General features: G+C 66.3%; 5 protein-coding genes across 5 annotated transcripts; 3 read left to right on the top strand and 2 right to left on the bottom strand.

Annotated features, from left to right (window-relative positions):
- Window positions 1-76: 76 nt before the first annotated feature.
- On the bottom strand, window positions 77-1,574 carry MED29 (mediator complex subunit 29). Its single transcript, XM_032126956.1, has 4 exons — window positions 1,338-1,574; window positions 992-1,050; window positions 832-916; window positions 77-675 (listed from the first exon to the last, which is right to left on the bottom strand). Exons 1-4 carry the CDS (start codon window positions 1,557-1,559, stop codon window positions 445-447), a joined length of 597 nt encoding a protein of 198 aa, XP_031982847.1. The 5' UTR covers window positions 1,560-1,574; the 3' UTR covers window positions 77-444.
- On the top strand, window positions 1,532-6,918 carry PAF1 (PAF1 homolog, Paf1/RNA polymerase II complex component). The gene is made up of 14 exons (XM_032126955.1): window positions 1,532-1,687; window positions 1,900-1,929; window positions 2,043-2,135; window positions 2,428-2,549; window positions 2,977-3,043; window positions 3,464-3,565; window positions 3,984-4,089; window positions 4,419-4,487; window positions 4,729-4,832; window positions 4,924-5,040; window positions 5,439-5,567; window positions 5,924-6,029; window positions 6,103-6,190; window positions 6,337-6,918. The coding sequence occupies exons 1-14, from the start codon at window positions 1,638-1,640 to the stop codon at window positions 6,735-6,737; spliced, it is 1,584 nt and encodes a 527-aa protein (XP_031982846.1). The 5' UTR covers window positions 1,532-1,637; the 3' UTR covers window positions 6,738-6,918.
- Window positions 6,919-7,342: 424 nt separating this feature from the next.
- SAMD4B (sterile alpha motif domain containing 4B) lies at window positions 7,343-13,419 on the bottom strand. The gene is given in 13 exon segments (XM_032126988.1): window positions 7,343-7,505; window positions 7,759-7,842; window positions 8,275-8,389; window positions 8,836-8,977; window positions 8,979-9,032; window positions 9,601-9,722; window positions 9,814-9,899; window positions 10,298-10,538; window positions 10,844-10,930; window positions 11,236-11,345; window positions 11,425-11,688; window positions 12,082-12,537; window positions 12,802-13,419. Coding segments are annotated over 13 exon segments (1,986 nt in total). The 5' UTR covers window positions 12,998-13,419; the 3' UTR covers window positions 7,343-7,476.
- Window positions 13,420-16,475: 3,056 nt separating this feature from the next.
- LRFN1 (leucine rich repeat and fibronectin type III domain containing 1) lies at window positions 16,476-22,136 on the top strand. The gene is made up of 4 exons (XM_032126989.1): window positions 16,476-16,584; window positions 18,178-18,225; window positions 18,633-20,010; window positions 20,550-22,136. Exons 3-4 carry the CDS (start codon window positions 18,647-18,649, stop codon window positions 21,124-21,126), a joined length of 1,941 nt encoding a protein of 646 aa, XP_031982880.1. The 5' UTR covers window positions 16,476-16,584; window positions 18,178-18,225; window positions 18,633-18,646; the 3' UTR covers window positions 21,127-22,136.
- A 437-nt stretch (window positions 22,137-22,573) lies between these two features.
- On the top strand, window positions 22,574-23,865 carry SYCN (syncollin). The gene has a single exon (XM_032127003.1). It carries the CDS (start codon window positions 22,905-22,907, stop codon window positions 23,310-23,312), a length of 408 nt encoding a protein of 135 aa, XP_031982894.1. The 5' UTR covers window positions 22,574-22,904; the 3' UTR covers window positions 23,313-23,865.
- Window positions 23,866-24,012: the final 147 nt, after the last annotated feature.

Raw genomic sequence — 24,012 nt, 5'->3', positions numbered from 1 at the left:
CCTGGGACGCGTTCCGGGCCTCTTTCCTACGCTTCCCCCCGGTGACGTCACGCACAGAAAAACTGAAGAGCCGATATCACAAAACACTGGTTTATTTACCAAAAATCAAATATTTCACCCCAAAACTTGGAAATCCAACACCCCCCACTCCCCTCCCCAGTGATCCGCCTCGCTTGAGGGGGGCGGGTCACCCTCAAAATGCGCCGCTGGCACCACACCCCAGACCTCCCTCCAGCCCCCCGGGAGGGGATCGGGGGTCCCAAGACCCCCCCAGAGCCCTCCAAAACCAACCCCCACCAGGAAAGGGGGGCCAGACCCCAAACCCACCCCAAGCCCCGCCTCATTCCCCGCTCTCCCACCACCCCTCCCCTGAACCAACACCCACCCCGCCCAGCAGCGCTTTCGGGGGGGCTCCTGGGGGGTCTCGCCCCACCCCAAACCCCGTCAGGGCCCCCCCGGCGGGGGCAGCTTGCCCGTGATCTTGTTGGTGCCCTCGAGCAGCGCGTTGTGGATGTCCTTGGCGCCCGCGATCTGCGCCTTGATCAGCGGCAGGTACTGGGTGTAGGGCAGGGTCTCGGCCCCGGGCCCCCCCTCGCCCTTGGGGGCTGCGGGCACCAGGGCCGGGGCGTGCTTGGCGCTGTCGAAGCTCTGCGAGAGGCACTCGTGGGCCAGGCGCTGCGGGGGACACTGGGGGTCACCTGGGAGGGCTTTGAAGGGATTTTGAAGGGATTTGGGAGGGTTCTCAGGGGATTTGGGGGTGTTTGGGAGGGCCGAGAGGGGCATTTGGGGTGAATTTGGAGGGGTTGAGGGACTGTTTGGAGGGTCCCTCACCAGGCACAGCTCCAGCTGGTCACACAGGGCGTAGAACTCCTCCAGGCTCTTGTCAAAGCGCTGCAGGGCCCCATCTGCGCTCTTCCTGCGAGGAACTGGTGAGACTGGGAGGGACTGGGGGCACTGGGAGGGACGGGGGGGCGCGGGGACGGTCACTCACTGCCCATTGTCGATGCTGGAGTTCTGCACCAGGTTCTGAGCTGCCACCTTCATCAGGGTCTGCGGGACACGGGGGCCAGGGGGACGCGGAGGGGGGTGGCCACAGCCCCCGCAGTGCCCCCCGGCAGTGGGAAATGAGCGCGACAAGGGGGTGGGCACGTCCTGAGACCCCGGCCCAGGGACCCCCAAAATTCCGGGGGCCCCCCCCCTCGCAGAGGCACGCCCCCCCAGCAGGCCACGCCCACTCGGCGACAAACCACGCCCACCCGGTGCTGAAGGCACATTATAGCGTGAGAGCACAGCCCCGCCCCGCGCCCCCCCGCCCGTTCCCGGCGGCACCCCCGCACCTGCAGGCTCTCCTTCAGCTGCGGCAGCAGCAGCCGGAAGCGCTGCACGGGATCAAAATCCTGCGCCTGCGCCGCCGCCGCCTGCGCGGGCAGCGCGGGGCCCTGCGCGGCCCCCGGGGGCGGCCCCGGCCCCGCTCCGGGCCCCGCCGCCGGCCCCGGCCCCGCGGGCGCTGAGGGAGGCCCCGGGCCCGGCCCAGCCGGAGGCGGCGGCGGTGCCGCCATGTTGCCGGCGGCTTCCGGCGCGCACAGGAAGTGACGCTCTCAGGAGGCGACGCGCACACCGGGAAGGAGCCGCCCGCCATGGCGCCCACCATCCAGACGCAGGCGCAGCGCGACGAGCCGGGCCACCGGTAATGGCCGTGACGTCACCGCCGTGGCGTCACAACGCGTCACGCCGAGCGGGGGGGGCCTCCCGCGAGGGTGGGGGTGGGGGGGGATTCCGCCGTTACGTCACCCCCGCGGCGGGAGGCGGCGGGGTGCGAATAACGGGGTCCCCCGTGACGTCACGGAAGTGTTCGGGGGGTCCCCGGTGACGTCATGACGCGCCCCCCCCTCCCCGCAGGCCCAGCTCGCACCGGACCCTCCCCGAGAGGTGAGTAGGGGGGGAGAGGCTTTTAAGGGGTCCCCGCCCCGTTTTTGGGGTAATTTCGGGGTTTTTGGGACCCCCGCGGTTTGGGGGACCCCTGACCCCCCCCTTTGCCTCAGGTCCGGGGTCGTTTGCCGGGTCAAGTTCTGCAACAGCCTCCCGGACATCCCTTTCGACCCGAAGTTCATCACGTACCCCTTCGACCAGAGCAGGTCTGGGGGCGGAAATTGCGGGGGGGGGTCCTGAGGGGTCTCGGCCACAGCCCCCGAGCCCCGCTCTGAGCACGGGAGGGGCTGCAGGAGGGATTTGGGGTGACTTTGGGGTGGTTTGGGGCTGATTTTGATGCGGTTTTGGGCGATATTAAGGGATTTTGGCACTGATTCGGGTGGGTTTTTGAGCTGATTTTGGGTGGGTTTTGGGGCTGTTTTTGGGGGGCTTTGGCGCTGACACTGGGGCGTTTTTGGGCTGATTTTGGGTGCTTTTGGGGTGGTTCCGGCCCGCCAGGTTCGTGCAGTACAAGGCAACGTCCCTGGAGAAGCAGCACAAGCACGACCTCCTGACCGAGCCGGACCTGGGCGTCACCATCGACCTCATCAACCCCGACACGTACCGGATCGACCCTGGGGGTGTGTGCGGGGTGGGACCCCAAAATCACCCCAAAACACCCTGAGAATTATCCCCAAACCTCTCCAAAATCACCCCAAAGCCGCCCCGAAACACCCTGAGAATTATCCCCAAATCTCTCCAAAATCACCCCAAAACCGCCCCGAAACACCCTGAGAATTATCCCCAAACCTCTCCAAAATCACCCCTCAAAACCACCCCCAAGTCAACCCAAGATCACCCCAAAACCACCTCAAACCTCCCCAGAATTGCCCCAAATTCCCCCCGAATCTTCCCTGAGTCTTCTCCAAACTCGGGGTTGGTTCCCTGGCGAGGGCAATTTTTGGGGTTTTCTCCAGATCACCCACGAGCCCTCCCAAATCCTGTGGGGTGGCCTCAAATCTCGTGGGGCGACCCCAATTCTGGGTGTTTTTTCCCTAATTCCCCCAGTGCTGCTGGACCCTGCGGATGAGAAGCTGCTGGAGGAAGAGATCCAGGCTCCAACGAGCTCCAAGAGGTAAAACCCCAAAATCACCCCCAAAACCACCCCAAACCCCGCCCGGGGCTTCCCCAACCCCACAGAGCCCCAGGGGTGCTTTGGAGTGATTTTGGGGTCATTTTGGGGGTGATTTTTGGAGGGATTCTGGGGTGTGGTTTGGGGTCATTTTGAGGGTGATTTTTGGAGGCATTTTGGGGTGATTTTGGGGCGATATTGAGGATGATTTGCTGAGTATTTTGGGGTGATTTCAGGGTGATTTTGGGAGTGTTTTGGGGGGGCATTCTGGGGTGATTTGGTGGCAGTTTTGAGGGTGATTTCGGCAGTGTTTCGGGGGTGATTTTGCGGTGGTTTTGAGGGTGATTTAGGGAGTGTTTTGGGGGTGGTTTCGGGTGGGATTTGGGGTGACTGGGGGTCCCCAACCCACATGGGGCCGGGCAGGTCACAGCAGCACGCCAAGGTGGTGCCCTGGATGCGAAAGACCGAGTACATCTCCACCGAGTTCAACCGCTACGGGGTGTCCAACGAGAAGCCCGAGGTCAAGTGAGTGCTCCGGGGCTTTTTTGGGGTTTTTGGGGGGTTTCTGTGGGGTTTGGGGTCTGGGGATGGCCACGGAGAGCGGTTGGGGGTGAGTGGTTTTGGGTGGTTTTGTGGGTGGGGTTTAGGAGATTTTGGGGTAATTTTGGGGGTGGTTTTAAGGGGTGGTTTTGGGGTGTTTGGGGGTGATGCTTTGAGTGATTTTGGGGTGTGGTTTGGGGTGATTTTGGGGTGATTTTGAGGGTGATTGGGGGTGATGCTTTGGGTGATTTTGGGGTGTGGTTTGGGGTGGTTTTAGGGTGGTTTTGAGGGTGATTGGGTGGCTGATTACGGGGGTGGTTTGGGTTAATTTTGGGGGTGATTTTTGGGTGTGGTTTGGGGTGGTTTTGGGGTGATTCTGGGGTGATTTTGGGGTGATTGGCAGGATTGGTGTGTCGGTGAAGCAGCAGTTCACAGAGGAAGAGATCTACAAGGACAGGGACAGCCAGATCGCAGCCATCGAGAAAACTTTCGAGGATGCCCAGAAAGCGGTCGGGGTTTGGGGTTTTTAGGGAGGATTTGGGGTTTTTGGTCTGGGGTTTTTGATGGGGGGGTTTTGGGAGGGGGCTTTCAGGGTGTGTTTGGGGGCTGAGTTTGGGGGGAGTTTCAGGGCTGATTCTGGGAAGTTTGCAGTCATTTCGGGGGTGATTTTGGGGTTTTTTTGGGCCGTTTGTGGGCTGGGTTTGGGGTCATTTTGGGGGTCATTTGGGGAGGGTTTTGGTGTTTCTGGGGGGTGATTTTGGGGCTGTTTTTGTGGGGCTGATTCTGGGCACTTCAAGGAGGTCGTGGGGGGGTCCCTGAGCCCCCTTTGCCCCCCCAGATCACGCAGCACTACAGCAAACCCCGGGTGACCCCCCTGGAGGTGATGCCTGTGTTCCCTGACTTCAAGGTGAGGGGGGAGTTCAGGGACTCCCCCGTCCCTTTTTCCCCTCCAAAATCCAGTTTTCCCCCCCAAACTCCCGTTTTTCCCCTTCTCAAATCCCCTTTTTCCCTCACTATTTCTCCCCTTCTGTCCCCCATTTTTTTTCCCACTCCCCCATTCTCTTCCTCCTCCAGTTTTCCCACCCAAACCCCCATTTTTTTCTTTACTTTTTCACCATTTTCCCCGTTTTTCCCTCACTTCTCCCTAGATGTGGATCAACCCCTGTGCCCAAGTGATTTTTGACTCGGACCCGGCCCCCAAGGACACGTCGGGGGCGGCAGCTCTCGAAATGATGTCCCAGGCCATGATCAGGTCCTGGTGACCCCAAACCCCCCTTGGGGACCCCAAACCCCCTCTGGTGACCCCAAATCCTCCCCTGACCCCCCTGACCCCGTCCCCACAGGGGGATGATGGACGAGGAGGGGAACCAGTTTGTGGCCTATTTCCTCCCTGTGGAGGAAACGCTGCGGAAGCGGAAGCGGGACCAGGAGGAGGATGTGGATTACGCCCCCGAGGATGTGTAAGGGGGGTCTCCAAAATCCTGGGGGAGTCCCTAAAACTTGGAGGGAATCCTAAAAAAAAAATTGGGGTGGTTTAAAGGTCGGTTGGGGTTCTGGAATTTCATGGGAAATCAAGAATATTCAATAAATTCCTGGATTTGGGGAAGAAATGGGGCTTTGGGGGGGTCCTTGAGGTTGGGGGGCATCTCTGGGGTTGGAGGTTCCCCTCTGGCCCCTGCGGGGGCTTTGGGGACTGTGGGTGGGCTTTGGGGGGAGTTTGGGGTCCCAAATTTTTGTGAAGAACAAACTCAACGCCCTGAAAATTCTGTGAGGTTTTGGGGGGGAAAACTGGGATTTGGGGGAGTTTTTGGGGGGGTCCCCCAGCCCCTCCCCAAGCCCCCCCCGCTGCCTCCCCCAGGTATGACTACAAGATCGCCCGGGAGTACAACTGGAACGTGAAGAACAAGGCCAGCAAGGGCTACGAGGAGAATTATTTCTTCATCTTCCGCGAGGGCGACGGCGTCTACTACAACGAGCTGGAGACCAGGTGGGGCTGGGGGGCACTGGGAGCCGGTCCAGGTCGGGACTAGGGGCGCTGGGAGGGACTGGGGGGCACTGGGAGCTCCCCCAAGTCACTGCTGGGGGCGCTGGGAGATTTTCCAGTCAGTATTGGGGGCACTGGTTGGGTGTTGGGAGGGATCGTGAGGTGTCCTTGGGGTCCTGAGGATGCCCCTGGGGGTCGGGGGGGGTTCCGGAGGGGTTTGGGAAGTTCCTTTGGGGGTCCCAGGGATGTTTGTGGGAGTGTCCCAGGGGTCTGGGGGGGCATCCTGGGGGTACCCCTGAGGGTGTCCCTGAGGGTCCCAGGGTGTCCCCGGGTGTCCCTTCCCCTCCTGTCCCCCCCAGGGTCCGGCTGAGCAAGCGCCGTGCGCGCGCCGGGGTCCAGTCGGGCACCAACGCCGTGCTGGTGGTCAAGCACCGGGACATGAACGAGAAGGAGCTCGAGGCCCAGGTGGGATTTGGGGAGGGGTCCTGACTGCCAGAACCCCCCCGGGACCCCCCCCCGACTCTCCCTCCCTCCACAGGAGGCCCGGCGGGCGCAGCTGGAGAACCATGAGCCCGAGGAGGAGGAGGAGGAGGAGATGGAGGCGGAGAAGGAAACGCCAGGATCAGGTTCAGGGAGGGGCCCTAAATCCCCCCATTTCCCACCTAAAATCCCCCCTCCCCAAATTCCCGTATTTCCCAACCCCCCAAATTCCCTCCCCCATTTTGGGGGGGGGTTCAGCCCACTGAGGACCCCCCCGCACCCCTCCAAGCAGACGAGGAGCGGGACAAGGGCAGCGAGAGCGACGAGGACGAAGGCTCCGGGTCGGGCTCGGAGCGCGGGGGGGGCTCCGCCCGCAGTGAGGAGGAGGAGGAGGAGGAGGAGGAGGAGGAAGAGGAGGAGGCTGAAGGTGCCCGGGGTGGCCGCCGGGGAGGCAGCGACGCTGCTCGGGCCGCTCGGGACCAGGAGGAGATTTTCGGCAGCGACAACGATGAGGAAGAAGAGGAGGAGGAAGAGGAGGAGGAGGAGGAGGAAGAAGAGGAGGAAGGCAGCGAGGGGGGGGGCCCAGCACCCCGCAGTCCTCAACTCACCCCCAGCGAGGAGGAGGAGGAGGAAGAGGAGGAAGAGGAGGAGGAGGAAAGTCCCAGCGATGGCTCCGAATCCTCCAGCGAGTGAGGAGGGGGTGATCTCCCCTCCCCAACCCCAAAATCCCACCCCAATTTCCCCCCCTGCCCCTCCCAGCCCCATTTTGGGGCAAAAAAGCAGCGTCTCGGGGCGGTTTTTGTGTTTAATAAGGTCAATGGTTACCAGCCATATCATAACAAAAGGATTCATAATAAAATGTATCTAAAATAACGATTTTTGTCTCTATTTCAGGGCCGCGGCGCTACAAAGGGGGGGGGTGGAGGGGGGGCGGGGGGAGGGGTGGGTGGGGGAGGGGCTGTACCGAGGGGGGGGCCCGGTGTTGTACCTAAATTTGGGGTGGGGGTGTCCCCCGTCCCCCCCCCCCGCGGGGGCCAGGACAGAAATAATTAATTAATAATAATATAATAATAATAACGAGGCATAAAAAGAAAAAAAAAAAAAAGTAAAAAAAAACCAATGAAATAAAATCCGCAAATCCCCCAAATCCTGGGATTTTTAAAAATGAGGAAACGCAACCCCCCCACCGCTTCCCACCCCCCCCAAAAAAAAAGCCCCGCCTGTAGTGTCATGGCCCCCCCCCCAACCCCCCCGCGAGGTCATCGGCCTGGGGGGGCCCCTCTCTCACCGGGGACCCCCCAAAACCCCGCGGGCAGTGGGGGGTGGGTGTTCACCCCCCCCAGGTGTTTTGGGGACCCCCCCAGGGGGGTTTGGAGCAAGAGGGGGGGTTAAAGATGTGCCCCCCCGGCTTGGGGAGGGGGCAGTGGCGCCATCAGATGGTGGAGGTTTTGTCTGTCCCGTCTGTGGGGGGGGACATGGGAGGGGTCAGAGGGTCCCCAAAATCCACTGAGACCCCTCTGTGCCCCCCCCCTCCACATCGGGGAACCCCCAAATTCCTCCCCCCCCATCCCCTCCCCATCTTGTGCCCCCCCCCTCAAATTCCTGCCCTTCCCCGTTTCCCCAGCCCACCTTGTCCCCCTCATCCCCCCCCCCCGGTGTCCCTATCGCCCCCTGGCCCCCCCCCCCGTGTCCCCCCCCCGTGTCCCCCCCGTACCCCCCAGCGCGTGCTCGGTCATGCTCAGACACAGCGACTCCAGCGTGGGGTTGATCTCCAGGTCCGTCCCGGGGGGGGGGCACTCTGGGAGGGGGGGGGGGAGGACAAAAAAAGGGTCGGGGGTGGCCCCAAAATCTCCCCCCACCCCCCCCGGAGTTTGTCCCCGGTCCCGAGGGTCGTGGTTCCCCCCACCCACTTCATTTTGGACTCTCCCCGTTTTTGGGATTCCCTCCCCCCCCCCCCCCCCCCAAGTTTTAGAGCCTCTCTCCCCATTTTTGGGTCTCCACCCTTCTTGGGTCCCCCTCCCCATTTTTGGGGTGCTCCCCACCCCATCCCCCCCCCCCCCCCCAACCCAACCCCACCCCACAGAGATCAACACCAGAAGTTTCCCCCCATTTTTGGGGCTCACTCTCTGTTTTTTGGGCTTTTTTGTCATTTTTTCAGACGCCACTCCCCCCATTTTTGGGCCCCCCTCCCCCCTTTCGGGGCCCCCCCGCCCAGTTCCGGGCTCCCTACCCTGGGGGAAGGCGAGCAGGGCTGAGCTGTGCACGGGCAGCGAGTGCGTTCTCTGCACGGCCCCGCGGCTCCCGGGGGACGCCCCCGGGCCCCCCCCGGCCCCAAACCAAAGGCTCTGGGGGCACAACAAGGGGGTCACGGGGGGGGGCAGCACTCCCAGGGTGGGGGGAGCCCCCCCAAAAGGGTCTCCAGGGGCAGAGAGAGACTCCCGACCCCAATAAAACTGAGCAGGGACAGGTGGATGTGCCCCCCCTCCCCCCCCAAATAAAACTCAAAAATTCCCCCCCAAATTCTCCCCCAGATCCTCATCTCCCCCCTAAAATCCTTCCCCCAAATTCTCCTCCAAACCTCCCCAAAATACACCCCAGAATCTTCCTCCAAAACCTCCCAAAAACCCTCATCTCTCCCCCAAAACATCTCCCATAGTCCTCCCCACAAAGCCTCATCTCCCCCCCCCAAAATCCTCCCCCAAACCTCCCCAAAATCCTCATCTGCCGCCCAAATCCTCCCCAAAATCCCCATTTCCCCCCAAACCCCTCCCATTCCCCCTCCCAGACCCACCTGCCGTCCCTGCGTGCCCAAGGGGGGGGCTCCGAGGGGGGGTCTGGGGGCCGGGGCCCCCCCGGGGGGTCCCAGCAGCCCCAGGGGGGGGGGGGGGGGCAGGGCCCGGGGGGGCATCGCGAAGGGGCGGCCCCCCCCCCGCCGCCCCCCCCCCCACAGAGCCAGCTATGGGGAGAGAGTTGGAGCCGAAGGCCCAGCTGAGGGGGGAAACACAGGCGTCAGGGGGGGCTGGGACCCCCAAAACGCCCCCAGAGGGAGCTGAGACCCCTCACTCTCCCCCCAGAATGGATCAGGCCCCCCAAAACCCCCCAGAATGGGTGAGACCCCCCCCAAATTGGGGAGAAAGGGAAATTGGGGAGTGAGAGGGGGAGACCGCTTAGAGCCCCCCCAAACTGGGGAGTGAGGATGGAGACCCCTTTGACCCCTCCCCCAAATTGTGGTGGGAAGAGAAAAAAGGCACCTGGAGGGAAAAGTCCCCCAAATCACCCCAAATCTCCCCAAATTTCAGGGGGTTGGGTGATGCCCTGAGCCCCCCCAGAGTGGGGGTTGTGCAGAACACACGGGCAGCAGTCAGACCCCCCAAAACTGGGCTGGGGGGAGCACCTTAGGGGGGGGTCCCAAGCAGCCCCTAAACCCCACCCTGGGCAGAATCGGAGACGGGGGATGGAAATGGGGTTCTGTGGGTTTTTAGGGGGGGGTCGCAGTGCCACAGGGGAGGTGCAGCAGCACGGGGGGGTCCAGCAGCACGGGGACCCCCCCAGGTACCTTTTGGGGGGCCGGTACCCGGGGGGGCCGTCCAGGGGCCCCTTCTTGGGGAAGGCGCGGAGCAGCTTCAGCACCTGCTGCTTCCAGGACTGGAGCCGCTTCTTCTGTGTCTCTGTGAACGCCTGGGGGGGGCCCGGGGGGGTCACGAGGGGGTCTCTGGGGTCGGGGGAAGGGGGACAGAGACCCCCAGGACCCCCCCCACCCCAAGAGTACCTCATGGCTCAGGCACTTCTCAAGCAGCTGGAGGTAACTGGTGATGTTCTCCTCGTCCGGCCGTGACACCAAGAGCTGGGTGCACACTGTGGGGGGGTCAGGGGGCCCAAAAAAACCCCAAAATCACCCCAAAACCGCCCCAAATCCCACCCCAAAACCCTGGGACACCCAGGGAGCTGGGTCCACACTGTGGGTGGGGACGACACACGACACCCCCAAAACAACCCCAGGACCCCCCCCCAAGAACCCTGAACCCCTTCTGGAACTCTGGAACCTTCAGCCCAAAAAACCCTGGGACCCTTCCTCAAATGACACGGGACCCCTCCCCAAATCCTGAACCCTCCCAAATCTGGGCACCCCCCCCCCAACAAAAACCCCCAGGGCCTCTCCCCAGACCCCGACCCCTCCCAAACCTGGGGACGCCCACTCCAAACCCACCCCTGAGGGGGGGGTCAGGGGGCTCCCGGGATCCCCCCCGACTCACCCTTGCCCATGACGCGCGTGAACTGCCCTGGGATGTCCCCGTCGGGGACGGGCGCCGCGGGGGCCTCGGCGTCGGGGCCGGGGGGGGCCGGGGGGGGCGCGAAGGCGTCGGGGGGGGCCCCGTCAGGGGGCCCGGGGGGAGGGGGCGCAGCCGGGGGGGGCCGGAAGGCCTTGATGGGGGTGACCAGGATCTGCTGCAGCTCCTGCAGCGCCGACCAGAGATTGCCCCCCTCGAGGATGTCCTGGGGGGACACGGCCAGGGCACATCAGGGACACAGACACCCCCCAGCAGGACAGCGGGGACACAGCCCAGGGAGACTGGGGACACTGGGAACCATCCCCCTCCAGCCCCGGGGACACTGGGAACCACCCCAAACCATCCATCAGCGACCCCCTTGGGATACTGGGGACGCCCCACACCAGCCCAGTCCCCTCCCAGTGCCTCCCGGTCCCACCCAGTCCCCACCAGTGCCCTCCCAATCCCTTCCCAGTCCCCTCCCAGTCCCTCCAAATCCCTCCCCACTGCCCTCCCAGTGCCCCCAGAGACCTTCTCCAGTGCCCTGAGGACGCTCTGCCGCTCCCGCAGCTTTTGGATGCTCAGAGCGATCTTGTGCCGGGCGCCCTTGGTGACGTTCTGGGGGGGACAGAGGTGTCACACGTCGCTGGGGGGGTCATACAGCTTGCGAGGGTGTCACACCCCTCCAGGGAACGTTGGGGACACCCCCCGGGAAGATCTGGATGTTGAGAATCCATACCCAGTAGCCCTGGTGACACTGGGGACATCACGGACCCCCTTCAGATGCCCTAGGGACCACTGGGGACCCTCCCACAGCAGCCCAGTGCCCTCCCAGTGCCCCCCCTGTGCCCACAGGACGCTCCTGCAGCCCCGGGGACCCCGGTGTCCTGTCCCACCACCCTCCGAGTGCCCCCAGTGCCCACCTGTGACTCCAGGTGGTGCTCGGTCAGCGTCATCATCTCCTCGTAGCTCATCTGCGCGAACAGCGCCGCATACTTGTGCAGCCGCAGGCTCTTCAGCCACGAGGGGACATCTGGGGGGGGCACGGGGGGGCCGTGAGGTGACAACGCCCCTCAGAAACCCCCCGAGCCCCCCCAGAGCCTCCTGCCCACCCTTCATGCCGCTGCCGTCCTCCTGGAAGGAGTTGCGCCCGCCAGGCTCCTCGGTGTGCTCGCTGCCCGACGAGGCCACGCTGCTCTGCGGGGACAGCGGTGCGTGGTCCCCGAACGGTGCCGGGGGGGGGCCCCGGGGGGCTGCGGGGGGGTCCTCGGGCCCCCCCGACCCCGCCCAGTCACCCCCTGGGCCAGGCTGGGGGCTGCCGGGCACCAGGGCCAGCGAGCGCTTCAGGGGGCTGGGGTGCAGCTGGCACGGCAGGGCTGGGGGGAGAGGGGGGACAGGGTGAGGAGGACACCAGAGACCCCGCCCCAGGCTGCGGGACCCCCCAGCCCCCTCTCCACGTCCCCCAAGACGCCCCCGACCCCTTTTCCCAAACCCCCACCCCCAGTGACCTCCAGGGTTCCTCTGGCCCTCCCCTCTCTCCCCCAGCCCCTTCCCCCTCATTTGACCCTCACCCACCCCTTCCTGTCCCCCCTCCCCGCTGCTTCCACCCCTCCCACCCTTCTCCCCACTTTTTTCCCCATTCCCCCCTCTTTTTCCCCAATTCCACCCCCTTCTTTCCACTTTCTCCTCCCATTTTTCCCCCCTTTTTACTCCCATTTCCCTCCTTTTTACTCCCATTCCCCCCTTTTCCCCCCGTTATCCCCCGGTACCTCCCGGGGGCTGGAACGGGGGATGTCCGTTCTCCCGGGGCGCTGCGGCCGTGCCCGGGCCGTGCTGCTGCTCTGCCCACGCCCCCCCTCCAGCCGTGCTGCTGCTCCCGCTGCCCCCCCCGGGCTCGGGGGGCTCCGGTGGCCATTCGTGGGCCGGCGGCCGGCGCTGGGGTGGGGGTGCAGCCGGGGCCAGGCGCTCCTCCAGGTGTCCGAGCCACAGGGCCAGCGCGCTGCGGTCATCGGCCGTGGTGGCCGGGTGGATGAGGGCGTAGGACAGTAGCTGGCGCGACTCCTCCACGCAGCGGTTGCTCTCGATGGCGTCGGCCAGCACCTTCTGCAGCCGCTTCATGTACTCGGCCTTGGCCGCTGCGTTGCCCGGCTGCAGCAGCGGCAGGTGGGCCAGCAGCAGGGCCACCGCAGCTTCGGCCGGCTCCTGCGGCCACTGCGAGATGGCAGCTGCGGACAGAGGGACAAACAGGGTCACACACGTGGTCAGCAGGGTCACTGCAGCCTCAGCCGCTCCTGCGGCCGCTGACAGACGGCAAACAGGACAGGGGACACACAGGGCCGGGAACTGGGGACCCCTGGGACACAAGAACCCCCGTAACCCCCTCCACACCCCCAAAACCCCCCAGCCAATCCCCCAGAATCCCATGAGGACGTCCAGACCCACCTGTAACCCCCTTGAGGACGCCCCTCCCCGCCCCCCAGGCCCCTCACCGGCGCTGTTGGCCTCGGCCTCGAGCAAGTGGATGTCGGGGCAGTCGGCCAGCGAGTGCTCGAGGCAGAGCTGCAGGAAGCGCGCCTGGGTGCGGGTGACGCGCTTGAGCAGCGCCAGCAGTGCCACCGTCTGCTCGCACTCGCTCCAGCCCCGGAACCAGCCGGCCACGATCCCCACCTGGTCCCGGAACATCATGGCTGGGATGGGGACAGCGGGGACAGGGGGCAGAGGGGAGGCGGCCCTGCCCCCCCTCACGTGGCGGGGGGGCCCCCCCGGGCCGGGCAGCGCATGGGGGGTGCGGACGGGGGGTGCCGAGGGGCCCCCCCGGGCTGGGAGCGCGGGGGAGGGTCCGGAGGGTCCTGTGGAGAGAGGGGACGGGGGGGTCAGGGCGCGGCAGCTCCCGCAGGGACCCCCACCCCGTGGTGACAGGGACACCCCTGTGGGGACAGGGATCCCTAAAAGGGACCAGGGACCCCCAAAAGGGACCAAGGACCCCCAAAACGGCCTCACCCCCACGAAGAACAAGGACTCTCCCTCAGGGACAGGGGCCCTCCTCCACCAGGGGACAAGGAACCGCTAAAAGGGATCAGGGACCGTCCCCAAGGGGCCCCCGTCAAAATGTACAAAGACCCCTCATGGTGACAGGGACCCCCAAAAAGGACCAGGGACCCCCCCCTCAAACACAGGGATCCCCCTCGATCGCAGGGACCCCACACGGGCACAGGGACCCCTCGGTGTCCGCCCACCGGGACAGGGCTCCCCCGCCCCCCTCAGGACGCCCCTTCCCCCCTCCCCCGCCCATCCCCGTTCTCCTCTCAGCGCGGGGGGGGGGAGAAGGGGGCGCAGGCCCGGCGGGGCCGGGGCCGGTTCCAGGCGCTGGGGCCGGGCCGGGGAAAGGCCACGGAAGGCCCAGGGAGCCCGGGGGAGGCCTGGAGGGCGTGAGGGGTCCCGTCCCGGGGGTGTCGGGCAGGATCCGCACGGGCCCGGGGGGTCCCGGGGGTCGCGGCCGCCCCTCACTCACCGCCGCCACCGCCGCCGCCGCCGCCGCGCAACGTCAGCGCGCACGACACGCACGCTGCGCCGCTGCGTCACGGCGCCGCCGCCAATGGGCCAATGGGAGGGCGGGGCGGGGCGGGGCGGGGCGGGAGGGGGGCCCCTGAGGCCACGCCCACCACGCGCGGCGGCCAATGGACGACTCCGCGCGGGCGCGGGCGCGCGGTGGGGGCGGGGCCTCGGGTGCGCGGCGCTGGGCCCGCCCCTCGCGATGGACACGCCCCCTCCGTTGAACTGTCAATCAAGAGGCCACGCCCTTCCACTGGCCACGCCCCGAGGCCTCGCGCTGCCCGCGCCGGGGGCGGGGCCTGGGAGCCTCGCGGACCCTCCCCAGTGCCCCCCAGTGTCCCCAGTGCCCCCCAGTGTCCCCCAGTGTCCCCCAGTGTCCTCCAGTGTCCCCCCAGTGAGCCCCAGTGTCCCCCAGTGGCCCCCCAGTGTCCCCCAGTGCCCTCCAGTGTCCCCCAGTGCCCCCCAGTGTCCTCCAGTGTCCCCTCAGTGTCCCCCAGTGCCCCCCAGTGCCCCCCCAGTGTCCCCCAGTGTTCCCTCAGTGCGCCCCAGCGTCCCCCAGCGTCCCCCAGTGCCCCCCAGTGCCCCCCCAGCGTCCCCCAGTGTTCCCTCAGTGCGCCTCAGTGTCCACCCAGTGTTCCCCCAGTGCCCCCCAGTGTCCCCCAGTGTTCCCCCAGTGCCGTCCCAGTGCGTCACAATACCCCCAGTGCGCGCCGGTACCCCCCAATGTCTTCAGCGTCCCTCCATTGTCTCCCAGTGTCCCCAGCGTTCCTCCGGCGCGTCCCAGCGTCTCCAGTGTCCCTTCTGTCCATGTGTCCATCCTTGTGTGCGTGCATCTGTCCGTGTGTCTGTGTATCTGTGTGTCCGTGTGTCCATCTGTCCATGTGTCCATCTGTCCATGTGTCCCGTGTGTCTGTGTATCTGTGTGTCCGTGTGTCCATCTGTCCGTGTGTCCATCTGTCCGTGTGTCTGTGTCCGTGTGTCCATCTGTCCATGTGTCCCGTGTGTCCCTGTATCTGTGTGTCCGTGTGTCCATCTGTCCGTGTGTCTGTGTGTCCGTGTGTCCGTCTGTCCATGTGTCCCGTGTGTCCCTGTATCTGTGTGTCCGTGTGTCCATCTGTCCGTGTGTCTGTGTGTCCGTGTGTCCATCTGTCCATGTGTCCCGTGTGTCCCTGTATCTGTGTGTCCGTGTGTCCATCTGTCCGTGTGTCTGTGTGTCCGTGTGTCCGTCTGTCCATGTGTCCCGTGTGTCCCTGTATCTGTGTGTCCGTGTGTCCATCTGTCCGTGTGTCTGTGTCCGTGTGTCCATCTGTCCATGTGTCCCGTGTGTCCCTGTATCTGTGTGTCCGTGTGTCCATCTGTCCGTGTGTCTGTGTGTCCGTGTGTCCATCTGTCCATGTGTCCCGTGTGTCCCTGTATCTGTGTGTCCGTGTGTCCATCTGTCCCTGTGTCTGTGTGTCCGTGTGTCCATCTGTCCATGTGTCCCGTGTGTCCCTGTATCTGTGTGTCCGTGTGTCCATCTGTCCGTGTGTCTGTGTGTCCGTGTGTCCGTCTGTCCATGTGTCCCGTGTGTCCCTGTATCTGTGTGTCCGTGTGTCCATGTGTCCGTGTGTCCCGTGTGTCCGTGTATGTGTGTCCGTGTGTCCATCTGTCCGTGTGTCCATGTGTCCACCTGTCTGAGTGTCCGTCTGTCCATGGGAAGGGCCCGGGGGGTGGCAGGGAGGGTCTGGGGGGACAGGACAAAGGGGCTGGGGGAGAACTGGGGGGCACGGGGAGGGGTCCCACGGACTGGTGGGGTCTGAAGGGGCCGCGTGTCCGTGGGTCCGTCCGTGGGTGCGTTCATGGGTCTGTCCCTGTGTCCATCCGTGTGTCCCTGGCTCTGTCCATGTGTCCGTCCCTGTGCCCGCGTGTCCCTGTCTCTGTCCGTGTGTCTGTGGGTCCATCCATGTGTCCGTCCGTGTCTCCGTGTGTCCGTCCGTGGGTCCGTCCATGTGTCCATCTCTGTGTCCGTGGGTCCTCCCATGGGTCTGTCCGTGTGTCCCTGGGTACATCCCTGTGTCCGTGTGTCCATCCCTGTGTCCATTCCTCCGTCCGTGTCCCCGTGTCCATCTCTCCGTCCCGCGGCCCCGCCCCGCCGGCCCCGCCCCGGCCCCGCCCGGCCCCGCCCCGCCGGTTCTGCGGCTCCGAGCGGCGGCCGCGGCCTCTCCGGGGCCTCTCCGGGGCGGCGGCTCCGGGGCTGCTCCGGGACCCTCTGCACCCCCGGCACCCCCAGCACCCCCGGCACCGCCAGCCCGGCAGCGGCTCCCGGGATCCATCCCGGGATCCATCCCCGGATCCATCCCCGCGCATCCCGGTTCCCATCCCCGTTCCCATCCCCGCATCCCGGATCCATCCCCGCCTCCCGCTCCCTCCATCCCGGTTCCCATCCCGGTTCGCATCCAGGTGTCCCCCGCCCCATCCCGGTCCCCTCTTCCCCCCCCCCCCCAATCCCATCCCGGTATCCCGGTGATTCCCGACATCCCTCCCCATCGCTCCTCCCCATCCCCGGTGCCGCCGGGCCCGCTGCCCCCCCCCGCCCCAATTCCCGGTTTCCCCCCCCATTCCAGGTTCCTCCCCCCATTCCCGGTGTCCCTCCCGATGCCCACCCGGTAGGGCGAGGCCCGGCCCCCCCGCCCCCCCCCCCGGAGCAGCGATGGGAGCGTCCGTGGGCTGAGCCCCCCCAGGTATGGCCGGGTAGGGTGGGGGAGCTGGGATGGGCTGGGCTGTACTGGGCTGTACTGGGATGTACTGGGTCTGCATTGGCCTGTACTGGGCCATACTGGGCTGTGCTGGGCCACACTGGGCTCTTGGGCTGTGCTGGGATGTACTGGGCCATGCTGGGATGTACTGGGTTATGCTGGGCTGTGCTGGGCCATGCTGGGACGTCCTGGGCCATGCTGGGATGTGCTGGGTTATACTGGGCTGTACTGGGCCATGCTGGGATGTACTGGGCCATGCTGGGATGTACTGGGTTATGCTGGGCTGTGCTGGGCCATGCTGGGATGTGCTGGGCCATGCTGGGTTGTACTGGGTTATACTGGGCTGTACTGGGCCATGCCGGGATGTACTGGGTTATACTGGGCTGTCCTGGGCCATGCTGGGATGTACTGGGTTATACTGGGCTGTGCTGGGCCATGCTGGGATATACTGGGTTATACTGGGCTGTGCTGGGCCATGCTGGGATGTGCTGGGTTATACTGGGCTGTGCTGGGCTGTACTGGGATGTACTGGGTTATACTGGGCTGTGCTGGGCCATGCTGGGATGTACTGGGTTACACTGGGCTATGCTGGGCCATGCTGGTGTGTGCTGGGCCACGCTGGGATGTACTGGGCCATGCTGGGATGTACTGGGTTACACTGGGCTGTGCTGGGCCATGCTGGTGTGTGCTGGGCCACGCTGGTGTGTGCTGGGCCACGCTGGGCTGTACTGGGCCATGCTGGGATGTACTGGGTTACACTGGGCTGTGCTGGGCCATGCTGGTGTGTGCTGGGCCACGCTGGGCTGTACTGGGCCATGCTGGGATGTACTGGGTTACACTGGGCTGTGCTGGGCCATGCTGGTGTGTGCTGGGCCACGCTGGTGTGTGCTGGGCCACGCTGGGATGTACTGGGCCATGGTGGGCCATGCTGGGATGTACTGGGCTGTACTGGACTGTACTGGGCTGTGCTGGGATGTACTGGGCCATGCTGGAATATGCCAGTCTTTACTGGGTGGTGCTGTAGAATACTGGTCTGGTCTGGGTCTATACTGGGCTGTGCTTTCCCATACTGGTCCATGCCAGGCTGCAGTGGGCCATACCAGGGCTTACTGGGTTGTGCTGGATCATTCTGGTCTATACTGGGCTGTATTGGTTTATAATGGGCTGTGCTGGTCCATATTACAGGCCTGTACTGGTTTGTACTGGTCCTTGCTGGGCTGTGCAGCCTGGATTGTCTCTGTACTGGCTCCTACTGGGCCATACTGGGCTGTGCTGGGCCACTTTAGCTTGGAATGGACACTGTGGGGTGTGCACAGGGGATACTGGGCTGAAGTGGGCTGGACTGGACTGGGATTTGGCTGTACTGGGATGTGTGGAGCAGTGCGGGGCTGTACTGGACCGTACTGGGCTGTGTGCTGCCTGACTGGTCTGGACTGGTCCATACTGGTGAATGTGAATCTGTACTGGTCTGTACTGGTTTATACTGGTGAATATGGATCTATAGTGGTCTGTACTGATGGATATGCAATCTGTACTGGTCCATACTGGTGCGTATTGGCCTGTCCCCTGTCCTCACAGGCCCCGCGGCGACGCCCGGACGGGACCAACATGGAGCCCTGAGAGGAGGTAATGGGATCACTGGGACAACTGGGAGCTCACTGGGAGCTCACCAGGATCACTGGGGTCACTGGGACCTCACTGGGGTCATTGGGATCACTGGGATCTCACTGGGATCACTGGGATCTCCTGGGATCTCACGGCGTGTTGTGGGATCTCATGGGACAAACAGGATCCGATGGGATCCCTGGGATCCCCTGGAATCCCGCGGGGGTACGCAGGATCTCACGGTGGTCAGTGGGATCCCGGGTGACGGGATGGGATCCAGGGAGATCTGCTGGGATCTGGTGGGGTCTGACAGCATCCGATGGGATACGGCGGCTTCTGTTGGGATCCCATGGGGCCCGGTGCTGGGATCTGCTGGGATCTTTCTGGATCTGTCGGGCTCCACCACCCCCCCCTTGTCCCCCCTGCAGGCGCGGCCGTGGGGATGGCGAAGCTGCTGGTGCCGCTGGTGGTGCTGGGGGCCGTGTCCGGCGCGGGGGTCCCGGTGTCGCCGCCGTCGCCGCGGTGTCCCCCGCGTTGCCTGTGCCCCGCGGCCGCGCCCAGCCCGACCCTGCTGTGCGCCCGCACGGGGCTGCTGGCGGTGCCGCCCAGCCTGGACCGCGGCGCCGTGGAGCTGCGCCTGGCCGACAACTTCATCGGCGCCGTGGGCCGCTCCGACTTCGCCAACATGAGCAGCCTGGTGCACCTGACGTTGTCGCGGAACGGGCTCCGCCGCCTCGCCCCCGGCGCCTTCGCCGACCTGCGCGCGCTGCGGGCGCTGCACCTGGACGGGAACCGGCTGCCGGCGCTGAGCGGGCCGCAGCTGCGCGGGCTGGCCAGCCTGCGCCACCTCATCCTGGCCAACAACCAGCTGGCCGCCATCGACGCTGCCGCCTTCGCCGCCTTCGCCGCCACCGTGGAGGACCTAGACCTGTCGCACAACAACCTCCCGGCGCTGCCCTGGGACGCTGTGGCCGCCATGGGCAGCCTGGCCACGCTGACGCTGGACCACAACCTGCTGGAGCGGGTGCCGGCCGGCGCCGTGGCGCGGCTGCCGCGCCTGGCCAGGCTGGACCTCACGGCCAACCGGCTGCGGGCGCTGCCGCCGGTGCCGGGGCCGCCGGGGCCGGCGCTGGCGGCCGGGGGGAACCCCCTGCACTGCAACTGCGAATTGCTGTGGCTGCGCCGCGTGGCCCAGCCGGGCCGCCTGGAGACCTGCGCGACACCGGCGCCGCTGGCCGGGCGGCTGCTGGGTGCCGTGCCCGAGGAGGAGCTGACCTGCCGGGCCCCCGCTGTCACCGCCGCGGCCGCGCACCCACCCGCGGTCACCGAGGGGCAGCCGCTGCGCCTGGGCTGCGCCGCCGTCGGGGACCCGCCGCCCGCGCTGCACTGGCTGGGCCCCGACGGGCGTGTGGTGCAGAACGGCTCCCGGCGCTTGGTGGGCGCCGACGGCTCCCTGGAGCTCCGCGTGGCCACGCTGAGGGACCACGGCGGCTTCACCTGCGTGGCCGCCAACGCCGCGGGCGAGGCGGCCGCGCGTGTCGACGTTGTGGTGGTGCCGCTGCCGGTGCCGCGGGGACGGGATGGGGATGGCGATGCCGCGGCTGCCGAGGCAGGGCCCGGCCCCTCGGATATGGCCCAGGCGGGCGGCAATGACACCTGGGGGGGGCCTGGGGAGCGGCGGGTGGTGGCAGCGGAGGTGACGGGGTCCTCGGCGCGCATCCGGTGGCTGCCACAGCGCCACGTGCCCGGCGTGCGCATGGTGCAGATCCAGTACAACAGCTCAGCCGACGACGCCCTCGTCTACAGGTGGGGGCCGGGGGTATGTCCCCGGGGGGGCTGGGGGGCCTTGGGGCGGGCCTTGGAAGGGTCTCTGGGAGGTTCCGGTGGGGCTTGGGAGGTTCTGTGGGGCTCCAGGGTGGTCTGGGGGGGCTCTGGGGGGTCCTGGGGGTTCCGGGGGGAGCTCAAGTGGGTTTGGGGCAGTGCTGGGGGGGGCTCGGGGGGTCTTGGGAAGGCTCTGTGGGTCTTGGAGGCTTCTGGGGAAGGTGTTCGGGTGTGTATTGGGGGGTCCTGGGGTGCCTCTGAGGGGATGTGGGGGATATCAAGGGAATTCTGGACATCAGGGGGGTCCCTGGGGGGGGCCTAGGGGCACTCGGGGGGTGCTGGGGGTCTCTGTCTCTGGAGAATCTTTGAGGTGTTTGGGGGAGGGATTGAGGAAATCCTTGGGGGATCCTGGGGGTCTCTGGTGTCTTTGAAATGTCCTGGGCGGGATTCCGGCTTCCTGCGGGGGGGTGAAAGGGGAGTGCCGGGGTCTCGCCCCCCCCGACTCCCCCTCGCCCCCTCCCCAGGTTGTTACCCCCCTCCAGCCGCACCTTCGTGCTGCGGGACTTGGCCCCCGGGCGCCTGTACGAGCTCTGCGTGTCCGCGCTGCGCGTGGTCGGGGACCCCCCCGCCGCCCCCCGCTCGCTCGGCTGCGTCTCCTTCGCCACGGCCGCCGCCCCCCCGGGCTGCGCCGCGCCCCCCCGGCCCCACTTCTTGGGGGGCACCGTCATCATCGTCATCGGCGCCGCCATCGCCGCCTCCGTGCTCGTCTTTATCCTCATCCTCACGGCGCGCTGGAAGGCGGCGGGGGCGCGGCGCCCCCCGCCCGCGCTCACCAGCGTCTGCTCGCAGACCAACGGCGGTCCCCGGCCCGCCGAGACCCCCGAGCTGCCCCCGCTGCCTCCGCTGCCCCCGCCCGCGGGCGGGGGTCCCGCGGCAGGGGGGGCGCGGGGGTTGTTCCCCAGCCACAGCTACCCCCGGCGGGCGCGGCCCCGGCGCCACGGGTCCCTGCCGCGGCTGGACGCGCCCGAGGGGAGCCCCTTGGGGCCCCCCCTGCGCCCCTCGTTCGGCAGCACCCACTGGATGCTGGAGAGCACGGTGTGAACGGGGAGACGATGGGAATACCCCCCCCCCCCCCAGACCCTCTCTTGGGACCCTTCTTCGGCAGCACTCACTGGGACCCCCCCCGGGACCCCCCTTCGGCGGCTCCCCCGGGTGGTTCCGGGCGACCAAACGCAGCCCGGGCGGCTCTTGTGGGGGGGCGTCCTGGGAGCGCCCAAGTTCGCCCGGGTGCTCTCCCGGACCCATTCGGGATCCCCCGTGGGTGCCACCAGGTGCCATTGGGACTCCCCCAGGTGTCCCCCCCCCCCATCCCCCCGCCCTGGGGGTACCTGTATGCAAATCTTTCCCCCCGAAAAATCCGCGTGGGGACCCCCGACATGTGCGGTCACCGCGACAGGGGCCGCCCCCGCAACAGGGACTCACGCGCGTGGCGTGTCCGGAAACCTGTGGCCTCCCCGCCCCCAAAAGCAGGACACTCGCCCGGGACTCGCGTGTGCCCCCACCCCCCACGCGTGCTCCCCCGCCCCGAGATGCGCACTTGGGACTTGTGTGTGCGCCCCAACATTTGTGTGGCCCCCCCCATCCCACCCCACGCGCGTGCCCGGCCCGCCCCCCCCGCGGTGCCTTCGGCCGGGCCGGGGGGGCCCCGTGCACGCCCCCGACATCTCTGCACAGATGACACGAGACCCGCAGCCCCCCCCCCCCAAAAAGCCCCCCCCCCCCGTGGGGAGGGGGGGAAAAAGGGGGGGCCCCCCCGGATGCCTGGGGACCCTCCCGTGTGTCCCCCCCGTGGCCTCTGCTCCCCGCCCCAACTCGACGCGGGGGTTCCTATCTGGCTGGTCTGGATAACCCTGGGGGGGCCGCCCCAGCCCCCCCATTTCCCTCCCAGTCCCATTTCCTCCCCCCCAAATGCCTCAGTTCCTCCCCATCTCCCCCCCTCCCCAAAACGCCGCCCCTCCCACCACCAGCCGCCCCCCTCGGGCCCCCCCGCAGTGTTTAACACGAGTTTTTACATTAAAAACCTGTGGCCCCCCCCGGGGCAGAAATGCGAATGTGAATGGGGGAGGTCCCTCTCGGTTTGGGGCTGGGCTCAGACTGGGGGTTCCCTCTGTCATTTGGGGGGGTTTCGTTCCCTGGGGGGGCCCCAGCCCCATACGAGCCTCCCCGAGCTTCCCCCACCCTGTCTGTTCCTCCCCACCCCGCAATATGGGCGGGTCTGGACTATGCTAATGAGGCACCAATCCCCGCCCCCTGTGGTTGCCACGGTCGCAGGGAGCTCAGCACGGCCAGGATGGGATCATGTATATGCAAATAGCGGGCGGAGCTAACCAACAAAATTCCATGGCTAATTATGCCCTCATTTGCATACAGAGCACCTGGGCCCCAGCCCGGCCTTGGTTTCTCCCCAAGGCCGTGGCGACGGTGGGGGGACCGGGGGGGTCACCTGGGTCCCTTCCCAGGTGGGGGGGGACAGAACACCTGGAGCCCTCTCTGGGGTGGGCGGTCCCCAACACCTGGGTCCCTCCTGTGGGGGGCTGCAGACTTCGGGGGATCCCCAACCCTGGTGTCCCCCCTTGGGGGGGTGCAGATTTGGGGGATCCCAGGGCCTCTCTTGCAGAGGGCAGCCTGGGGGGAGGTTCCTGCACACCTGTGTCCCTTCCCATGGCAGGGGGGTCTGAAGACCTTGGGACCCCCCCCAACACCTGCGTCCCTTCCCGCACACCTGGGTCCCCTCCCAGGAGGGCCCGGACCCCCGGCCTTGTGCCCGGCTATAACTGGACCGCGGAGGCTTTGCCCGGGAAGTGACCGTGGCGACAGCGATGGCGTCGGTGCTGCTGGTGACACTGGTGGCCACAGTGGCCATGCTGGGCTGGGGGGTGGAGGCCCAGTGCCCCACAGCAGCGGACCTGAACCCAGTCAATGGCACCCGGGTGTGCGCCCAGCTGTATGCCGACAACAGCCCCTACTATGACCAGTGCTGCGCTGGGGAGGTGCTGGTGGTGCCGCCAGGCAGTGACATGCCCTACATGCCCACTGGGTGGTCCGCCCGCGCCTCCTCCCTCGTGGTGGGCACCAAGTGCGAGCTGACTGTGTGGTCGCGGAAGGCCAAGCAGGGCAAGTCACGGCGCTTCACTGCCGGCGCGGTGCCGCGGCTGCAGGAGGTGCGCCGGGGGCTCTTCGGAAACTGGAACAACGCCATCCAAGGGTGTTACTGCACCTGCAAGTGAGCAGTGGCGCGGGGCGGGGCGGCGGCACCAGGGAGCGGGGGCTGAGGCCGGGCAATGGGAGTGGCCATGAGGCAGTGTGGGTCAACGTGGGTCAGTGTCGGTCAACGCGGGTCAACGTCGGTCAATGCGGGTCAACGTCGGTCAACGTGGGTCAATGTGAGGCAACGCGGGTCAACGGGAGCCAGTGCGGGTCAAGATGTGCCAGCATGGGTCACTGCGAGTCAAGGTGGGCCAAGACCCATCAGCGTGCGTCAGCCTGAGTCAATGTGGGCCAAGCCATGCCCAAGTTGGCCAAGAGATGCCGATGTGAGCCAAGATGAGCCGACACGAGCCAATGTTGGCCAAGACAAGTCAACACGAGTCAACACTGGCCAAGATCCACCATCAGGGGCCAACCCATGCCAAGCCATTCCAACCTTGGCCGATGCGAGTCAGTGTGGGCCAAGCCGTGCCAAGGACATGCCCCTGAGGAGACCCCGCGTATCCCACCGGTCGGCACAGCCACACCCCTCTGCCCCCTCCGTGCAGTCAATAAAGCCCTGAAGAAGCAGCAGATCCTGCCTGGGGGGTCCTTTATGGGGGGGGTCCCCAGCCCCCCCAGCATGGGACAAGGGGGTCCCCATGCCCCCTACCCCATGGGGATGTGGGAGGTACCCCCTGCCGTGTACCCCTCAGCCCCAAAGAACCACGCAGCACACAG

This window comes from Corvus moneduloides, chromosome 17 (assembly GCF_009650955.1).
Source record: "Corvus moneduloides isolate bCorMon1 chromosome 17, bCorMon1.pri, whole genome shotgun sequence".
NCBI lineage: Eukaryota > Metazoa > Chordata > Aves > Passeriformes > Corvidae > Corvus > Corvus moneduloides.
This window is presented reverse-complemented; position numbering and strand designations above follow the sequence as displayed.